This window comes from Xenopus laevis, chromosome 8S, assembly GCF_017654675.1.
Source record: "Xenopus laevis strain J_2021 chromosome 8S, Xenopus_laevis_v10.1, whole genome shotgun sequence".
Lineage (NCBI taxonomy): Eukaryota > Metazoa > Chordata > Amphibia > Anura > Pipidae > Xenopus > Xenopus laevis.
The window spans coordinates 85,822,885-85,838,891 of NC_054386.1; the positions used below are offsets into that span (position 1 = coordinate 85,822,885).

General features: G+C 38.3%; 1 protein-coding gene across 1 annotated transcript; it reads left to right on the forward strand.

Moving 5' to 3' along the window:
- The first annotated feature begins 122 nt into the window (after positions 1-122).
- Positions 123-11,133, forward strand: psmd8.S (proteasome 26S subunit, non-ATPase 8 S homeolog). Its single transcript, XM_018233353.1, is given in 7 exon segments — positions 123-362; positions 4,351-4,423; positions 5,730-5,832; positions 6,584-6,749; positions 7,739-7,839; positions 8,524-8,635; positions 10,408-11,133. Coding segments are annotated over 7 exon segments (933 nt in total). The 3' UTR covers positions 10,546-11,133.
- Positions 11,134-16,007: the final 4,874 nt, after the last annotated feature.

Genomic DNA, 16,007 nt, shown 5'->3' on the forward strand with positions numbered 1-16,007 from the left:
GTAGTCAGACATGATAAGCAAGTTTAAGTAAAATATTGCAATTTTCCGTAAAATATGAGAGAACTACATCTGTTGGGTTGGTTTTACGCTTTGTTGGAAAGCTCTGTTTGCCCATCTCCAACATGGCTCCGGACTGCTCGGGAGGAGTTACGTTCCTTGCGTACGTCTAGGATTTCTGTGCGTCGTTACGTACAGTGCGTTGCTGGGCCGTAAGCCGGTGTTGCTCAGTCATTGTGCGGATGGCGCTGAGTGGAGCTGAAGGGCTGAGGCAATTAGCTGCCATGTATGAGCAGCTTAAAGCCGAGTGGGCTAAGAAGAGCCCCAACCTGAGCAAGTGCGGGGATGTACTTGGGAAGTTGAAGGTGAGAGACGAACAAGCCAACAGCGGGAGAGCTAATACTCTTGTGTGTAGCTATGGAATGTATTGATTCAGCCAATATGTCTGCTAGTTGCTCTGTGACATTTACAGGACTCTACAATGTTCCCCATTGAATAGGAAACTATTTACCAGACTTCTGTAGAAGAGCAGCCACTTGGCTAGTGGTATATGAGTAACATTCCCAAATGGGCCCTTTTCTATTATGTTCCCTTTGCCTGGCAGAGCCATGAAGAAAGCTGGTCTATTAGGATATATGGAGCTTCTCTTGCAACAACAACAACAACAGAACATAGAGGATGTAAGAGACTTTGCTGGTTATGTAATAAAGGGCACTAGGTTTGCCCAGGAGCAGTAACCCATAGCAACCAATCAGCAGAAAACATTTATTAGTCACCTGTTTATTAGTCACCTTATTGGTTGCTATGAGTTACTGCTCCTGGGCAAATTAAGTGCCTTTTATTTAGGGATCTACTGAATCCAGGATTTGGTTCGGGATTCGGCCGAATCCTTCTGCCCGGCCGAACCGAATCCGAATCATTGCATATGCAAATTAGGGATGGGGAGGGAAATTGCGTAACTTTTTGTCACAAAACAAAGAAGTAAAAATGTTTGCCCTTCCCACCCCTAATTTGCATATTTAGGATTCAGTTCAGTATTCGGCCGAACCTTTTGCAAAGGATTCGGAAGTTCGGCCGAATCCAAAATAGTGGATTCGATGCATCAATACTTTTATTACATATGGGGGTTTGTGTATGTATAGTACTTTACAGTGAAATCAGAACTAAAAGCGAAATTATTATATTTACCCATCAATTTAGTAGAATCTGTATTCTGCTACAGTATTTTCCTCTACTAAACTGAACCTTTAATTAGGACTAGGGAATCCAATATTTTGTATTCGGCCGAATCCTTCGCGAAAGATTCTGCCAAAATACAGAACCAAATCCAATTTGCATATGCAAATTAGGGGTGGGAAGGGGAAAAACATTTTTTACTTACTTGTTTTGTGATTAAAAGTCATTTCCCTCGCCGCCCCTAATTTACATAAGCAAATTAGGATTCGCTTCAGCCAGGCAGAAGAAGTCGGCCGAATCCTGCTGAGAAAGGCTGAATCCTGGATTTGGTGCATCCCTAATAATAACAATAGTAGAAATGCAGACACTTATATTCTGCTACAATAGTTCCCGCTAATAAGTTGAACCTTTAATTAGGACAGTCCTTCTATTAGCTATGGCTGATATTAAAGGGGTTGTTCACCTTTGAGATAACTTCTAGCACCATGTAGAGAGGGATATTCTGAGACAATTTACAATTGTTTTTTTTTATTATCATTTAAGGTTTTTTTTGAGTAATTTAGCTTTTTATTCAGCAGTTCTTCAATTTGTATTTTAAGCAATCTGGTAGTTAGGGTCCAAATTCCCCTAGCAACCATGCATTGATTTAAATAAGAGACTGGGATATGAATATGAGTGGGCATGAGTAGAAAGACAGGTAAATACAAATTTGCAATAACAATACATTTATAGCCTTACAGAGCATTTGCTTTTTAGATGGGTTCAGCGACGTCCAGTTGAAAGCTGCAAATAGTCAAAAGAAAATGGCAAATAACTATAAAACTATAAAAAAACAAATAAAGAAATCCAATTGAAAAGTTACTTAGAATTGGCCATTCTATAACATAATAAAAGTTACCTTAAAGGACCAGTAACACCAAAAAAAATTGTAATGAAAAGATCATGCAGTGTTGCCCTACACTGGTAAAACTCCTGTGTTTGCTTCAGAAACACTACTATTGTTTATATAAATAAGCTGTTGTGTAGCAATGGGGGCAGCCATTCAAAGGAGAAAAGGCTCAAGTTACACAGCAGATAGCAGAGGAAACTTCGGGCGACTTCGGAAAATGAAGCGCTGTGTAGGCATTGCCGCAGGCGATTTTCATTTTAGCCGGCGGAGGGCAGGGGAAGGCAGTTCGGGGGATTGTCACCCCGAAGAAGAGGCGATTTGTTGGTGGGGCGACTAATCTCCCCGAATCTGCTTGTGTGAATTGACCCTAAAACACTCATTTTTTGGTGTTACTGTTCCTTTAAAGGTGAACTACCCCTTTAAATTCTGGCATCTTCCAGTGTTACTATATCTGACAGTTCATACTTCAAGCTCATTCCTCCAGTATCATATAAACTGCTGATTAAAGGTAAGGGAACTCAGATAGGATGTGATGCCCCTATCACGGACAACAATGTTGCTGTTTTATAAATTTCCCAAAAATAAATGTTTAAAGGGGCTGTTCAGCTTCCAACCCCTTTTCTAGTTCAGTTGTTTTCAGATTGTTCACCAGAAATATACTTTTTCAATTACTTTCCATTTTTTATTTTTACTGTGTTTCCAAAATCTAAGTTTAAAGTTGAATAGTTTGATTCTGGCAGCTCAGGTGCAGACTCTAAACTGTTACAATTTTGCAGCATTTTGTTGAAACATTTCTCAGCAGCATCTTTTGAGTATTAGCAACTATTGTATCAATTCTAACAGCTGCCTGTAATGAAACTCAGGGATTCTGCTCAGCAGGGACAAAGATAACAAATGTATCCACTAAATGTATCAAATTAGAACAGTGTACAGAGTCGGCGACCCCCCATCAATATTAGAAGAAAGGTCACACATAGAAAATAGAAAGTAATTGTAAAAAGTTTTTAATTCTGGTGAGCTATCTGAAACAACTGAACTGAAAAAAGTGTTGGAAGGTGAACAACCCCTTTAAGGTCCCACATATCCTATAGCTCACTACGCAATATTGTGTCATATACGATTGTCAAATTTTATTTAGAAATTCTAACACATCACAAATATTTAAAGGGATACTGTCATGGGAAAAAAAAAATTCAAAATGAATCGGTTAATAGTGCTGCTCCAGCAGAATTCTGCACTGAAATCCATTTTTGAAAAGAGCAAACAGATTTTTGTATATTCAATTTTGAAATCTGACATGGGGCTAGACATAGTCAATTTCCCAGCTGCCCCAGTCATGTGACTTGTGCTCTGATGAACTTCAATCACTCTTTACTGCTGTACTGCAAGTTGGAGTGGTATCACCCCCTCCCTTTCCCCCCCAGTAGCCAAACAAAAGAACAATGGGAAGGTAACCAGATAACAGCTCCCTAACACAAGATAACAGCTGCCTGGTAGATCTAAGAACAGCACTCAATAGTAAAAACCCATGTCCCACTGAGACACATTCAGTTACATTGAGAAGGAGAAACAGCAGCCTGCCAGAAAGCATTTCTCTCCTGAAGTGCAGGCACAAGTCACATGACTGGGGGCAGCTGGGAAATTGACAAAATGTCTAGCCCCATGTCAGATTTCAAAATTGAATATAAAAAAATCTGTTTGCTCTTTTGAGAAATGGATTTCAGTGCAGAATTCTGCTGGAGTAGCACTATTAACTGATGCGTTTTGAAAAAAACAGGATCCCTTTAAAGTAAAATTCCTATTTATTCAGAGACCATTCTTATTTATGTCCTGTAATTTATATTGCACCAACAACTTTCACATTACAGAGATTATACATCATTCACCTCAGTCGCTGCTCCAGAGGAGCTTACAATCTAAGGTCACATCACATTCACATAAAATATGGTCAGTTAATGTGTCTGTATGTCTTTGGAGGGTGGGAGGAAACCCGCACAGACACTGGGAGAGTATATGTAAAATGTTTCCGTTCTTCATCTTTCTGCTGTTATCTCACATAGAAAACATAGAAGAAAACTTTAATAAAGTCCGCCCCTATTTCAAAGGTATTGGCTGAAATAGAGCTGCATGCTTTCTCTGCACAACAGGAATTATATTTATATTTTCAAGAGGTTTTTCTCAGTCCTGTTGAAATTGGCAATCTTTATAAAATCTGTCTTTTCATTTTGAAAAGTGTATTTCTCCTGCTGAACTGACAGTCTAATTCAATTTTTTCTTTTCCTCATCAGCTGGCTCTTTTGGAACAGAACTTTTTGCCTACCACTGATGTCAAACTCACAAAGCAGCAACTAATTCTAGCCCGTAAGTAAAATGATTCCCTGTCACTGTTTATCTCCTGCTTCCTTGTGTACTATCCGCAGCACACAATGGGCTAAATTTACTTACCGGTGCGAAGAATAGCTATAATAACGCATCAGTAAGTTAGAAAAAGCAACCTGCACTGTAACGTGTGACCGTAATTCCTCCCCATACATCTCTTATATAGAGATCTGTCTTTTATATCCCTTAATATAATAGGGATGATTCCATTTTGATAATTAACTTTAGTTCCATTTTCATGGTAACTGAGTCAGTCATTGCTTGTGTTCAGGACCATCAGGAGTAAATTTTTGCTATTATGGTAAACCTAAGTGACTTATTTGCAAAAAGAAATACAGTGATGGGGGCAGCTTTTGATACAACCATACTTCCAAAGTGCACCCCAGCAGTTCCACTTCCTGCACAACATGGACGTCGATCAAATTTACCCACTCTGTAATACAGCAGATGGAACTCGCCGGTTTAAACCTCAAAGGGGTTGTTCACCTACAAACACTTTTTTCAGTTTAGTTGGTTTCAGACAGTTCACCAGAAATAAATACTTTTTCCAGTTACTTTCTATTTAGTTCTAATATTGAAGTGTACAATAAAAGATTTTCACTTTCTAAAGCAGCTCTGGGCAGCAGGGTCGCCAACTCTTCAACTGTTTTCAATTGATACATTTGTTATCTTTGGCCCTGCTGAGCAGTGATGTGCGGGTCAGGCTTTTTGCTCCTGGATCACTGAGCTACCGGACTGAAACACAGGAGATGGGAACATTAAAGGTAAGGGCACATGGGCAGATTTGGGGAGATTAGTTGCCCCGGAGACAAATCACCTCTTCTTCAGGGCGACAATCTCCCTGAACAGCCTCGAGAGGCGACTTCGGAATATGAAGCGTCGCAAGTGCCATCCCGCTGGCGATTTTTCATTATAGCCGGCAGGAAGGCAGTTGAGGGAGATTATCGCCCCAAAGAAGAGGCGATTTGTCGCCGGGGCGACTAATCTCCCTGAAGCTGCCCTTACCCTAAACTTTAAACTTCAATTTTGGGAAAACGGTAAGAGATAAAAGTTGGAAAGCAATTAAAAAAGTTTATGGTGAACAATCTGAAAACAACTGAACTGAAAAAAGTGTTTGGAAGGTGAACAACCTCTTTTACTGTAGATGTTAATTATATTAGATGTTTTGTCACACTTCCATGTTATGACAGAGGCATCTTTAATATTTAGCAAGATACTCAGTGGGGTTGCAGAGATTTTATGGAAGATGAATGAATCGCCAACCTCTTGCTATTTATTTTCCTTGCAGGGGATGTTTTAGAGATTGGCGCACAGTGGAGTATACTGAAGAAAGATATACCATCTTTTGAGAGATATATGGCCCAGCTTAAATGCTACTACTTTGACTACAAGTAAGAACTAGTTAACAAATGTATTAATATACTAAACGTATTAATTTTATAAAGTTATATATAGATTTGTTATCCTTCAACATATTGTGATTTAACTGAACTGAATACTGAATACTTTTGTTTTACATTCTGCTTTAAGGCTATGGATACATAGGCTGTTGGCTCTGACTGTTGTCAGTCTGTGTATTTCTGCAGGCAGATCTATACACAGCCAACAGCCTGTCTGCCCATAGCCTAAACGTAGTTGGTACACTGGACTTGATTATCCAGTACCAGTCTCTTAGCATCCAAATTTCACTGGACCTGTACACTTCCACAAAATGGACAGCACTCTAATTCCTATAACCAAAGCCTTCGGACCTTTTATCAAGTTTTAAAAAGGGCCTATACTGGCCTAATGCTTTATATGTTGCGTTATTGCTTGCACTTTTACATGGATAACCATTTTCCATTTTTTACTAAGAGGTAATTATACACCAGTACATTCTCCCTCCAGTAAGTTTTTTGCTGTGACTCTAGAAGGAATCCTCCGATTTCAGCATGAGAAAATTGCAATGCTCATCTGACAGCATAGTAGAGGGGGAAAAACCTTTGGTACAAAACTTAGTACAGTGTATTTTGACTTTGCCATGGATGATTTTAACTACCATAATTTCACTTGTTTGTGCCACATGTAATTACTTATTACAGGGATCAAAATTTAAATGGTTAATAAACTTGTAATCATTTACACTTCTTTTCCTTTGTGTAGGGAGGAACTACCGGAATCTGCTTACAAACACCAACTGTTGGGACTCAATCTTCTATTCCTTTTGTCACAAAACAGAGTAGCTGATTTCCATACAGAGCTGGAGAGGCTCCCTGCCAAAGATATCCAAACTAATGTGTATATTAAACACCCTGTATCTCTTGAGCAGGTAACATAGTTTGTCTAGTTGTGATTTTGAGATTATAAGAGATGGCAACAGCTAACAGAAATGTTTTCAGCAAGCTCACATGCAGTGTCAGACAAAAAAAAACAGTGAACAGACATGGCTGACTTTAGTGGCCTTGTCCTTCAACTATTTGTTAACTACAACTTCTCCTCTGCTACAACAACACCTCTGATGTCCTTCAGTTGCTGGGAGGTGAACGAAGCAATAACTGAAGCGCATATATTGGGGAAATAAATTGTTACTGGTTAAATTCTTTCATATTGTCGTCCACTACACAACCCCATCCCACTAAAATTAGGTTCCAGGGCAGTTTAAGAAAGATTTTCTACCTATAGTTGTTTCAAAAGCGCTTCTATCTCTGTTTGTCACCAATTATTTATTTTTTTTTAATCACAATTTTATTTTGAATATCATGATCATCAAAATCATGGTCCTTTCAGGGAAAACTGACAGAACAGCTGACCAGCTGTGTTGCACCAATAGCTGGGTAGTTTCATCACTGACCCTTGCCCGTATAGCTGCAGCAGAGTTGCAGTCATTGGGGAAAGTCATGGTGGCAGTTAACATGGGGAATCCAGTTATTAAAGGCCAAAAGATTTGAGTTCCTCCAAAAATTAAATAGGCAGTAGTTAAAAAAAAAAAAGTACATCATTTTTTATTTAGGACATGGCCATGTCCTAATATGTCCTAAATAAAAAATTTAATTTTTGGAGGAAATTACATCTTTTGGCCTTTACGTGTATGTGCCCTTGGACCGAGGCGAACTGTGAGTATATCCTACTTTTTCATACTTGCTTTATAAAAAAAAAATTCACTTCCAGTAGTGCTCATACAGGTTGGTTGCACCATGTCCCCCTTTTTTTCTGCAGAATCCAGTTATTACTTTTATAGAAGCGATCTAGAGTTACTTTTTAAGGGAACCGTGGTTGTAATCACATTTAATAAGTGTTTAAAATGTATTTATTTTGCAGTATTTGATGGAGGGAAGCTATAACAAGGTTTTTCTGGCTAAAGGGAATATACCAGCTGAGAGCTATACCTTCTTCATAGACATTTTGCTGGATACAATAAGGTCAGTCTTTCTCTTACAATAATAAAATAAAAGAATGTCACCAGTGATTTATAGTGATACATGAAAGTTTGTGGACCCTCTAACATTTTCTATACTTTTATATGAATCTAAAAAAAAGTCCTAAAAGTACATGAAGAAAACCTAGTTAAAACAAATAAAACAAAACTTTGGTTGTCATTTTTTGGGAGAAATTGGCAATGTAGGCAGGTAAGCGTAGGATAAAGAGCAGAAAGACAGCGACACAGCGGCTCTTCAGGAAAAACTGTGGAAACTGAGCTCCAATATGCAAGCCAGACCTGTGGAATGGAGTGTCTGGCTTGTCTGTTCTTTTCAGAACCCTGTAGGTTCCAGGATCTGGCAACTAAAGCCTTTGAACAGAGAAACCCTTCGCAGTTTAGTAACACTTTTTTAGCTTTAAGAATAAAGTGTTCTTGTCTCTTGAAATGGTGCCTTGTGCAATTATATAGTCATGTAACTTTTGTGCACTCTGTTATTATATATACTGGTAATGCAATATACTATACATATATGAGAGCGTGAATTTGCAATGATGCTAAAGGCGCTCGTCTTGTGTTTTCTCCCTTTAAAATGTAGTAGTGGCAAAACATCAGGAATGGCCATGGCTCATTTTTGTAGCGTGAGCAATAGAAATCACTGTGTGTTATGTCTTTATTCCTGTTTTAGGGATGAAATTGCAGACTGCATTGAAAAAGCTTATGGAAAAATCCAGTTTAATGAGGCAACAAGGATATTATTCTTTAACACTCCGAAGAAAATGACAGAGTATGCAAAGAAGGTAGGCTAATCTTTTCTCTGAAAGCAAATATATGTCTAGTGTGCTGAGTCCATTAGGAAACAGGGAATTGTAGGCAGTGGGCAAACAGAAGGCAGTACACACTCACGCAAATATTTTTATTATGTTTCAAGGAGGAATCCATTTCTTGGAGCTATTTCTGTTCCTTTTCTGATAAATGTTGGGTGTAAGTATAGATTAAAGTAGGGATGCACCGAATCCAGGATTCGGTTTGGGATTCTGCCTTTTTCAGCAGGATTCGGCCAAATCCTTCTGCCCGGCCGAACTGAATCTGACTCCTAATTTGCAAATGCAAATTAGTGGTGGGAGGGAAATTGTTTCCCCCTCCCCACCCCTAATTTGCATATGCAGATTAGGATTTGGTTCAGTATTCGGACAAATCATTAGCGAAGGATTCAGGGGGTTTGGCCAAATCCAAAATAGTCGATTCGGTGCATCCCTAGATTAAAGGGAGAATGCCCCCCTATTCGAACACAAGCTCATTCGGGCTTATAGAAATACATGTTTTTTCTACATACCTGATTCCACAGATTGACCAAAAAAAACTGATACTCATGAGCAACTTCCCAGCAATACCCTAAACACACAATGAAATGCAACCCAGCCCTTACCTTGTTCCTTACCTGGGTTCTGGGAATTCTGCCTTGTAAAGAATCTGTGCACCACCCCCCATAGAAACAAATAACACATTATAAGGGAGGGATTGCATTATGTATGAACCTTAAAGGGGGTGGTGGGAACTGGTTTATGTGAACAGAGAGGTACCTGATTTCACAGATTGAAAGTAAACTTCAATTCACAACCCCCCTTTAAAGGGATACTGTCATGGTATAAAACGTTTTTTTTTTTTTTTCAAAACACATCAGTTAATAGTGCTGCTCCAGCAGAATTCTGCACTGAAACTTCTCAAAAGAGCAAACACATTTTTTTATATTTAATTTAGAAATCTGACATGGGGCTAGACATGTGGTCAGTTTCACAGCTGCCCCCAGTCATGTGACTTGTGCTCTGATAAACTTCAATCACTCTTTACTGCTGTACTGCAAGTTGGAGTGATGTCACCCCCTCCCTTTCCCCCAGCAGCCTAACAACAGAACAATGGGAAGGTAACCAGATAGCAGCTCCCTAACACAAAATAACAGCTCCCTGGTAGATCTAAGAACAGCACTCAATAGTAGAATCCAGGTCCCACTGAGACGCATTCAGTTACATTGAGTAGGAGAAACCACAGCCTGCCAGAAAGCAGTTCCATCCTAAAGTGCTGGCTCTTTCTGAAAGCACATGACCAGGCAAAATGACCTGAGATGCACCTACACACCAATATTACAACTAAACAAAATACCCTTGTTTCAGGAATTACATTTTATATTGTAGACTGAATTATTTGCAGTGTAATTTAGAAATAAGAACTACATTGGAGCCATTAGAAAAAAAAATTTTCGGGGCGGGGGCGCAGCCCACAATAGTTGCGCCACTGGTTATAACCAACTCTTTCCAGTTGGCTGAAACACACTTGAATTGAAGTGCTCTGTCAGACATTAGCCTTAAACTACTAAAAATCTGAATCTTCGTTCTCAAAACTGAAGAGATCACCAGAACAGTGTTTGAAATGGCAAACGATATTGATATCTGTATTGATTTTATATCTTTATTTAGCATTGACTTCAAATCTATGACAAGCAATTACTTTTTTTGTGTGTGAAAAGGTTTGTGTAAATATAATCTTCCTGTTTTGTTTTTTTTCTTCATCATAGCGTGGTTGGGTGTTGGGTCCAAACAATAACTACAGTTTCAGTAGCCAGCAGCAGAACCCAGAAGATGTCACCATTCCATCCACGGAACTAGCCAAGCAAGTCATCGAGTATGCCCGACAATTAGAGATGATTGTTTAATCTATGTGGGGCAATGCCCTCCTTACCAGATATCCATTTCCCATTCCCTTTTTACTGTATGATCTACTCATTTACTTCAACGGTGGTTTTTACCAAGGGGTCTGGGCTTTTTTTTTTTTCTTGTACAACAATCCACTGTTTGCTTCATCACATTTCTGGCAGAAATGGGGTATATTTATCAAAGAGTGAAGTTAGAGGCTCCACAGTCCTCTAGAGTGAAATTCCACCAATCTCCATTCATTTCTATGGGATTTTGAAAGGCGTATTTATCAAAGAATGAACTTATCACCTATTGATAAATACACTTTTAACAATCCCATAGAAATGAATGGAGAGTGGTGGAATTTTACTCTAGAGGACTATGGGGCCTCTAACTTCACTCTTTGATAAATATACCCCATTATTTTTCTGATGACCTAGAATGCCAAGGGGAACTTTTTCCTGTTTTATACAAGTGATGCATTGGCTTAGAAAAGGCATTGAGTTTAATACTTAAAGGGGAACTATCATGAAAATGAAAATTTAAGTTTTAGCATACTGTAATTTTTTAAATACAATCAATTAAATATTCTGTACCGTTTCTGAAATAATCAAGTTTAACTTCACTATTCCTCTCTAAGAATTTGTTTCTCCTCATTCTATCTTGATTCAGGAGTTGGTTGTCAGATGAATGATCCACCTTATAAGGGGGCATCTTTTGCCTAGAAGATGTATTAGAGCTCACTCTATTAAAATCACCAGAGATCATGTCTCTCTATATGCAGAATTTGTGCAAAAGGCAGTTATTTTGTTTGTACTGGAATCAGTTATTTCAGTGAGCTCTAATACATCTGCTAGGAAAGGAAGCCCCCCATAAGATATATTGAATCTAACTGTCAATGACTATCTGACACCCAACTGCTGCATGAAGAGAGAATGAAGAGAAACAGATGCTGAGAGAGGGATAGTGAACATAAACTTGATTATTTTAGAAACAATGATTGTATTTAGAAAGTTTCTTGCATCAGTATGATATTAAATTTTCGCAAACTTTCTCTACACTGGTGGTGGTTTCACTGTGCTGGCACCAAGCCTTCATTTTATGGGTCATACTGGGCACAGCCCTCACAATTGGATGGTGGCATTGCCACTCTGTGAGGCAGGGTTTTATATGTGTCCTTAGCCAGAGCTCTAATTTATATAGATCTTTTTTTTATTTTTTAAAGAAACCAGTTTTGTTTAACAGTTGAGGCCTACAAACAGACAAGTTAATGCCATCCGTTACCTTGTTCAACTGAAACAATGTATATATACAGACAATAAGAATAAAGCGCCAGTTTGGCCAAATTTGTCACATTATTAAGATCAGTAATGTAAGCATTACAAAATAGAAATCACTGAAGTCCGTTCCATTTTTGTGCATGTATTATATAGTGTTTGGGGTGGTTTTTTTTTTTTTTGGTTTTTTTTTAAGCAGCTGACCAGCTATGCTACCTACTGATTGGTTGGTATGGGTTATGAGACCAGTAGCTAACGAGACCATTTACTACATAAACCCAATAGTCAGGCGATGTAGAGCAAAGGCTGGCACCAATCTGACCTCCGTAAAAAAAGAATGCAGCTTAAAAATGTTTTATTAACAAAATTGTATTATGTGTGCAACCGAAAATGTTGTTGTACCACAAATAAGATGTTAATACATAGTAACATGGTAAATTAGGCCAAAAACAGACAAATGTCCATCAAGTTCAACCTTTTAACTTTTTTTTAACCTGCCTTACTGCCAGTTGATCCAGAAGAAGGCAAAAAAAAAAACCATCTAAAGCCTCTCCAATTTGCCTCAGAGGGGGAAAAAATCCTTCCTGACTCCAAAATGGCAATGGGACTAGTCCCTGGATCAACTTGTACTATGAGCTATCTCTTCCTTCACTTGCTAAACACCATCCAACCCCTTCTTAAAGCTATCTAATGTATCAGTCTGTACCACTGATTCAGGGAGACAATTCCACATTTTCGCGGCTCACTGTAAAAAAACTCTTCCGAATATTTAGGCGGAACCTCTTTTCTTCTAATCGAAATGGGTGACCTCGTGTCAGCTAAAAGACCTACTGGTAAATAAATCATTAGAGAGAATATTATATGATCCCCTTATATATTTATACATAGTCATCATATTACCCCTTAAATGCTTCTTCTCCAGCGTGAACATCTCCAATTTGGCCAGTCTTTCAAAAAGAAAAAGAAGTTGTAGAGCAACACAAGCATGAAAAAAAAATCTTGGGGTGCCAAATATGAGCTGTGATGGATATTTGGAATCCCCTATGTGGACTGGTAGCCTGCTTGAGGCTCTGTGTGGCGGTACACTTGGTTTTTCTGCAATCAAAGTGTGCTTCCTGAAGCCTGAAATTCAAAAATAAGTGCCTGTTTTGAGGCCACTGGGAGCAACATCCAAGGGGTTTGAGAGCAACATGTTGCACATGAGCCACTGGTTGGGGATCACTAGCTAAGTAGAAAGATGAGACAAGCAGCATTATTTCTACAGTGGCATCACAGCATTTACTAGTTTAACATTTAAATATATATTTTTTTCTAGAGTCATTACATTTGCATTTTAGCCCCCATTCATATGACTTTCAAAAACAACCAATTTAAATTATATGATAATGGTGTTTGGCACAGGAATCCAACAGTTGGTCGGGTCAGTTAAAAATGTATATTTTTCAGTCTTGTTTTCATTATGTTCCCTGACTTAATCCTAACGATTAATTCACAAACCTCTTTTAAACTATAAAAGCATAAAATACTCCTCCTAGGAGTAGGCGTTACTACAGCATATCCAATGGATTAATAGAGGAAGATGTAGGGCAGCAATTAAAGGCCTTTATGAGTAGCTGGAGCCTTACCTACAGCCACTAAAACAATTTTCATGGTGCTTTGGGCAGGTCCAGAATGCACTACGTTCTGTGTCGTGGAATTATAGCAAGTGTCCCAGGAAAGTGAATGACTGGAATACTGTAAAAAGAGACTTCTACTCGGTCAGTGGCCCCCCAAAAGTCTTAGGTGCTATAGATTGCACTAATAACGTGACCCATACTGGCTCCATCCTTATGGACTGAACAGCCTGCATAAAGAAAATAATGTGTTTATTTGTTACATAATGATATGTAACACTTTTATTACATCTTCTCTAGGTATTTTTAACAAAAGTGTTGAGAACCCAAAAATCAGAGCCTATATTTCCCCGAATACAGTAAAAACACTCCCTATACCAGTAAATAGTCATTTAGATGCATTAAATACCTGGATCTGAAGCAGTATATGGGACACCAAACTGATTAGCACAATATATTAAATACATGTCCTGAAAAAAATATTAGGGATGCGCCGAATCCACTATTTTGGAATAGATTCGGCCGAATACCGAACCAAATCCTAATTTGCATATGCAAATTAGTGGTGGGAAGGGGAAAACATTTTTTACTTCCTTGTTTTGTGACAAAATGTCACGGGATTTCCTTCCCCTCCCCTAATTTGCATATGTAAATGTAGATGTGTTTTGAAAATGCTGAACAGTATCCTTAATTCCTGTCTATTGAAAACATTTTAGCAAAGTAGAAACTTGTCATGGAGAAACCAGGAAGGAAAACTGTACTCAAGCAGAAGCTTCCAAATTCTATAACGTATAGACCAACCCAATGACAAAGCGATCTTGTTATTTGCCAGATACTTGAAATGCAAATGCGGGTACCAGCTTCACCAGTCTGGGAGATTATATACTGATAGAATAAATGTATACTGTCACACTGTTTCAGTGTTTAGTTTTGATATTATTCCTGAGAATAAATGTTTTTAAATCTGCACATCTTGGTCCGTTTATAGTGGCAGCTTAGGGCCACTAGTTGTAGGGCAAATGCCAACTCATCAAACGCTGGTGCTGACAGCACAGAAGATTCGTACAACTAACTGTACCATTCATTTTTGTTTTAACTGAGTATGTATCAAAAACTGCATCATATCAAGAGAGATACAGTGGAAATATGAAAGACCAAAGCTGCAGCCTAGCTTCACAGCCTGGAGCAGGTACATGTGATGGAGGAATGTGATCCCACAACTGACCAGCTACATAGTAACATGTCTTAAAAAAAGACATCCATCAAGTTCAATCTTTTGACTTTTTTTTATTTTACCTGCCTAACTACCAGTTGATCCAGAGGAAAGCAAAAAGCCCCATCTGAAGCCTCTCCAAAATAAAGCATTAAAGAAATTATTTGATCCCCTTATATATTTAGACATAGTCATCATATCACCCCTTAAGCGCCTCTTCTCCAGCGTGAACATCCCCAATTTGGACAGTCGTTTAGCTCAGATTTTTCATAGCTTTTACCAGCTTAGTTGCCCTTCTCTGTACCCTCTCTAATACAGTAATGTCCTGTTTGAGTGATGGAGACTAAAACTGTACGGCATATTCTAGATGGAGCCTTACAAGTGCTCTATACAGTAGAAGAATGACTCCTTCCTGCCATGAATCTCTGCCCCTTTTCATACAGCTCAAGACCTTATTTGCCCTTGATGCTGCTGACTGCCATTGCTTGCTACATTCGTCACAATACTGTTTGTTGAAGAAACAGGTAAAATTATTTGTATAAAAAGTATTTCTGTTTGGCATGAGAATTTGATTACCTTGGGAATGTTTCATAAGACTACCAGTTTCAACATAAATGAAATGATTTTAAGATTCACTTCTAGAGATCATCAAGAAGTCAACATGAAATTGGGAGATCATTCTTCAAAACACTTCATCATTGTCTGTTGGTCAGTATAAATGTAGCTAGGATAAAATATATTTTAACACCCCTAAAAATAAGGAACCTATTAATTAATAAAATGCTAGGCTTGCTTTTTGCACATTCTATTCACCCGCAGAAAAAAACAGATTTTTTTTAAATTTTATTTTTTCCAAATTTCGAAGTTATGGGCGTTCATAAAAACTCCCATTACTTCGAAATTCGACCCTTGATAAATCTGCCCCATAGATTCCATTTACATGCTCCAAAATATGTCTCTTAAAATGGCTATTGGTCTTATTTAATTGCAAGGACATATAGCCACATACATCCATGCATTGTGAATATACTATTTTGGTGCAATCTATACCCCTCCCAAATATATACTTTAGTTTCCTCTCATCTATGATTCCCCACAAATGCAACTAGTGACCTATGAGTCTCAGAACACTTTCCTTAGAGGTACATTTATCAAGGGTTGAATTTCGAATTCATTTTTTTAAAACTCCCATAAACTCAAAATACGACCAATCGTATTAAAAAAAAAATTGAATTTTCTCAGCTCGGACAAACTGAACCAGTCCAAAAACTCGAATCGAATTTGATTCTAATTAGAAAAACTCGATTCAGGGTCAGGTATGGCTGTAAACATCACCAAATCGATCCCTGGACCTCTCCTATTGACTTGTACAGTAATTT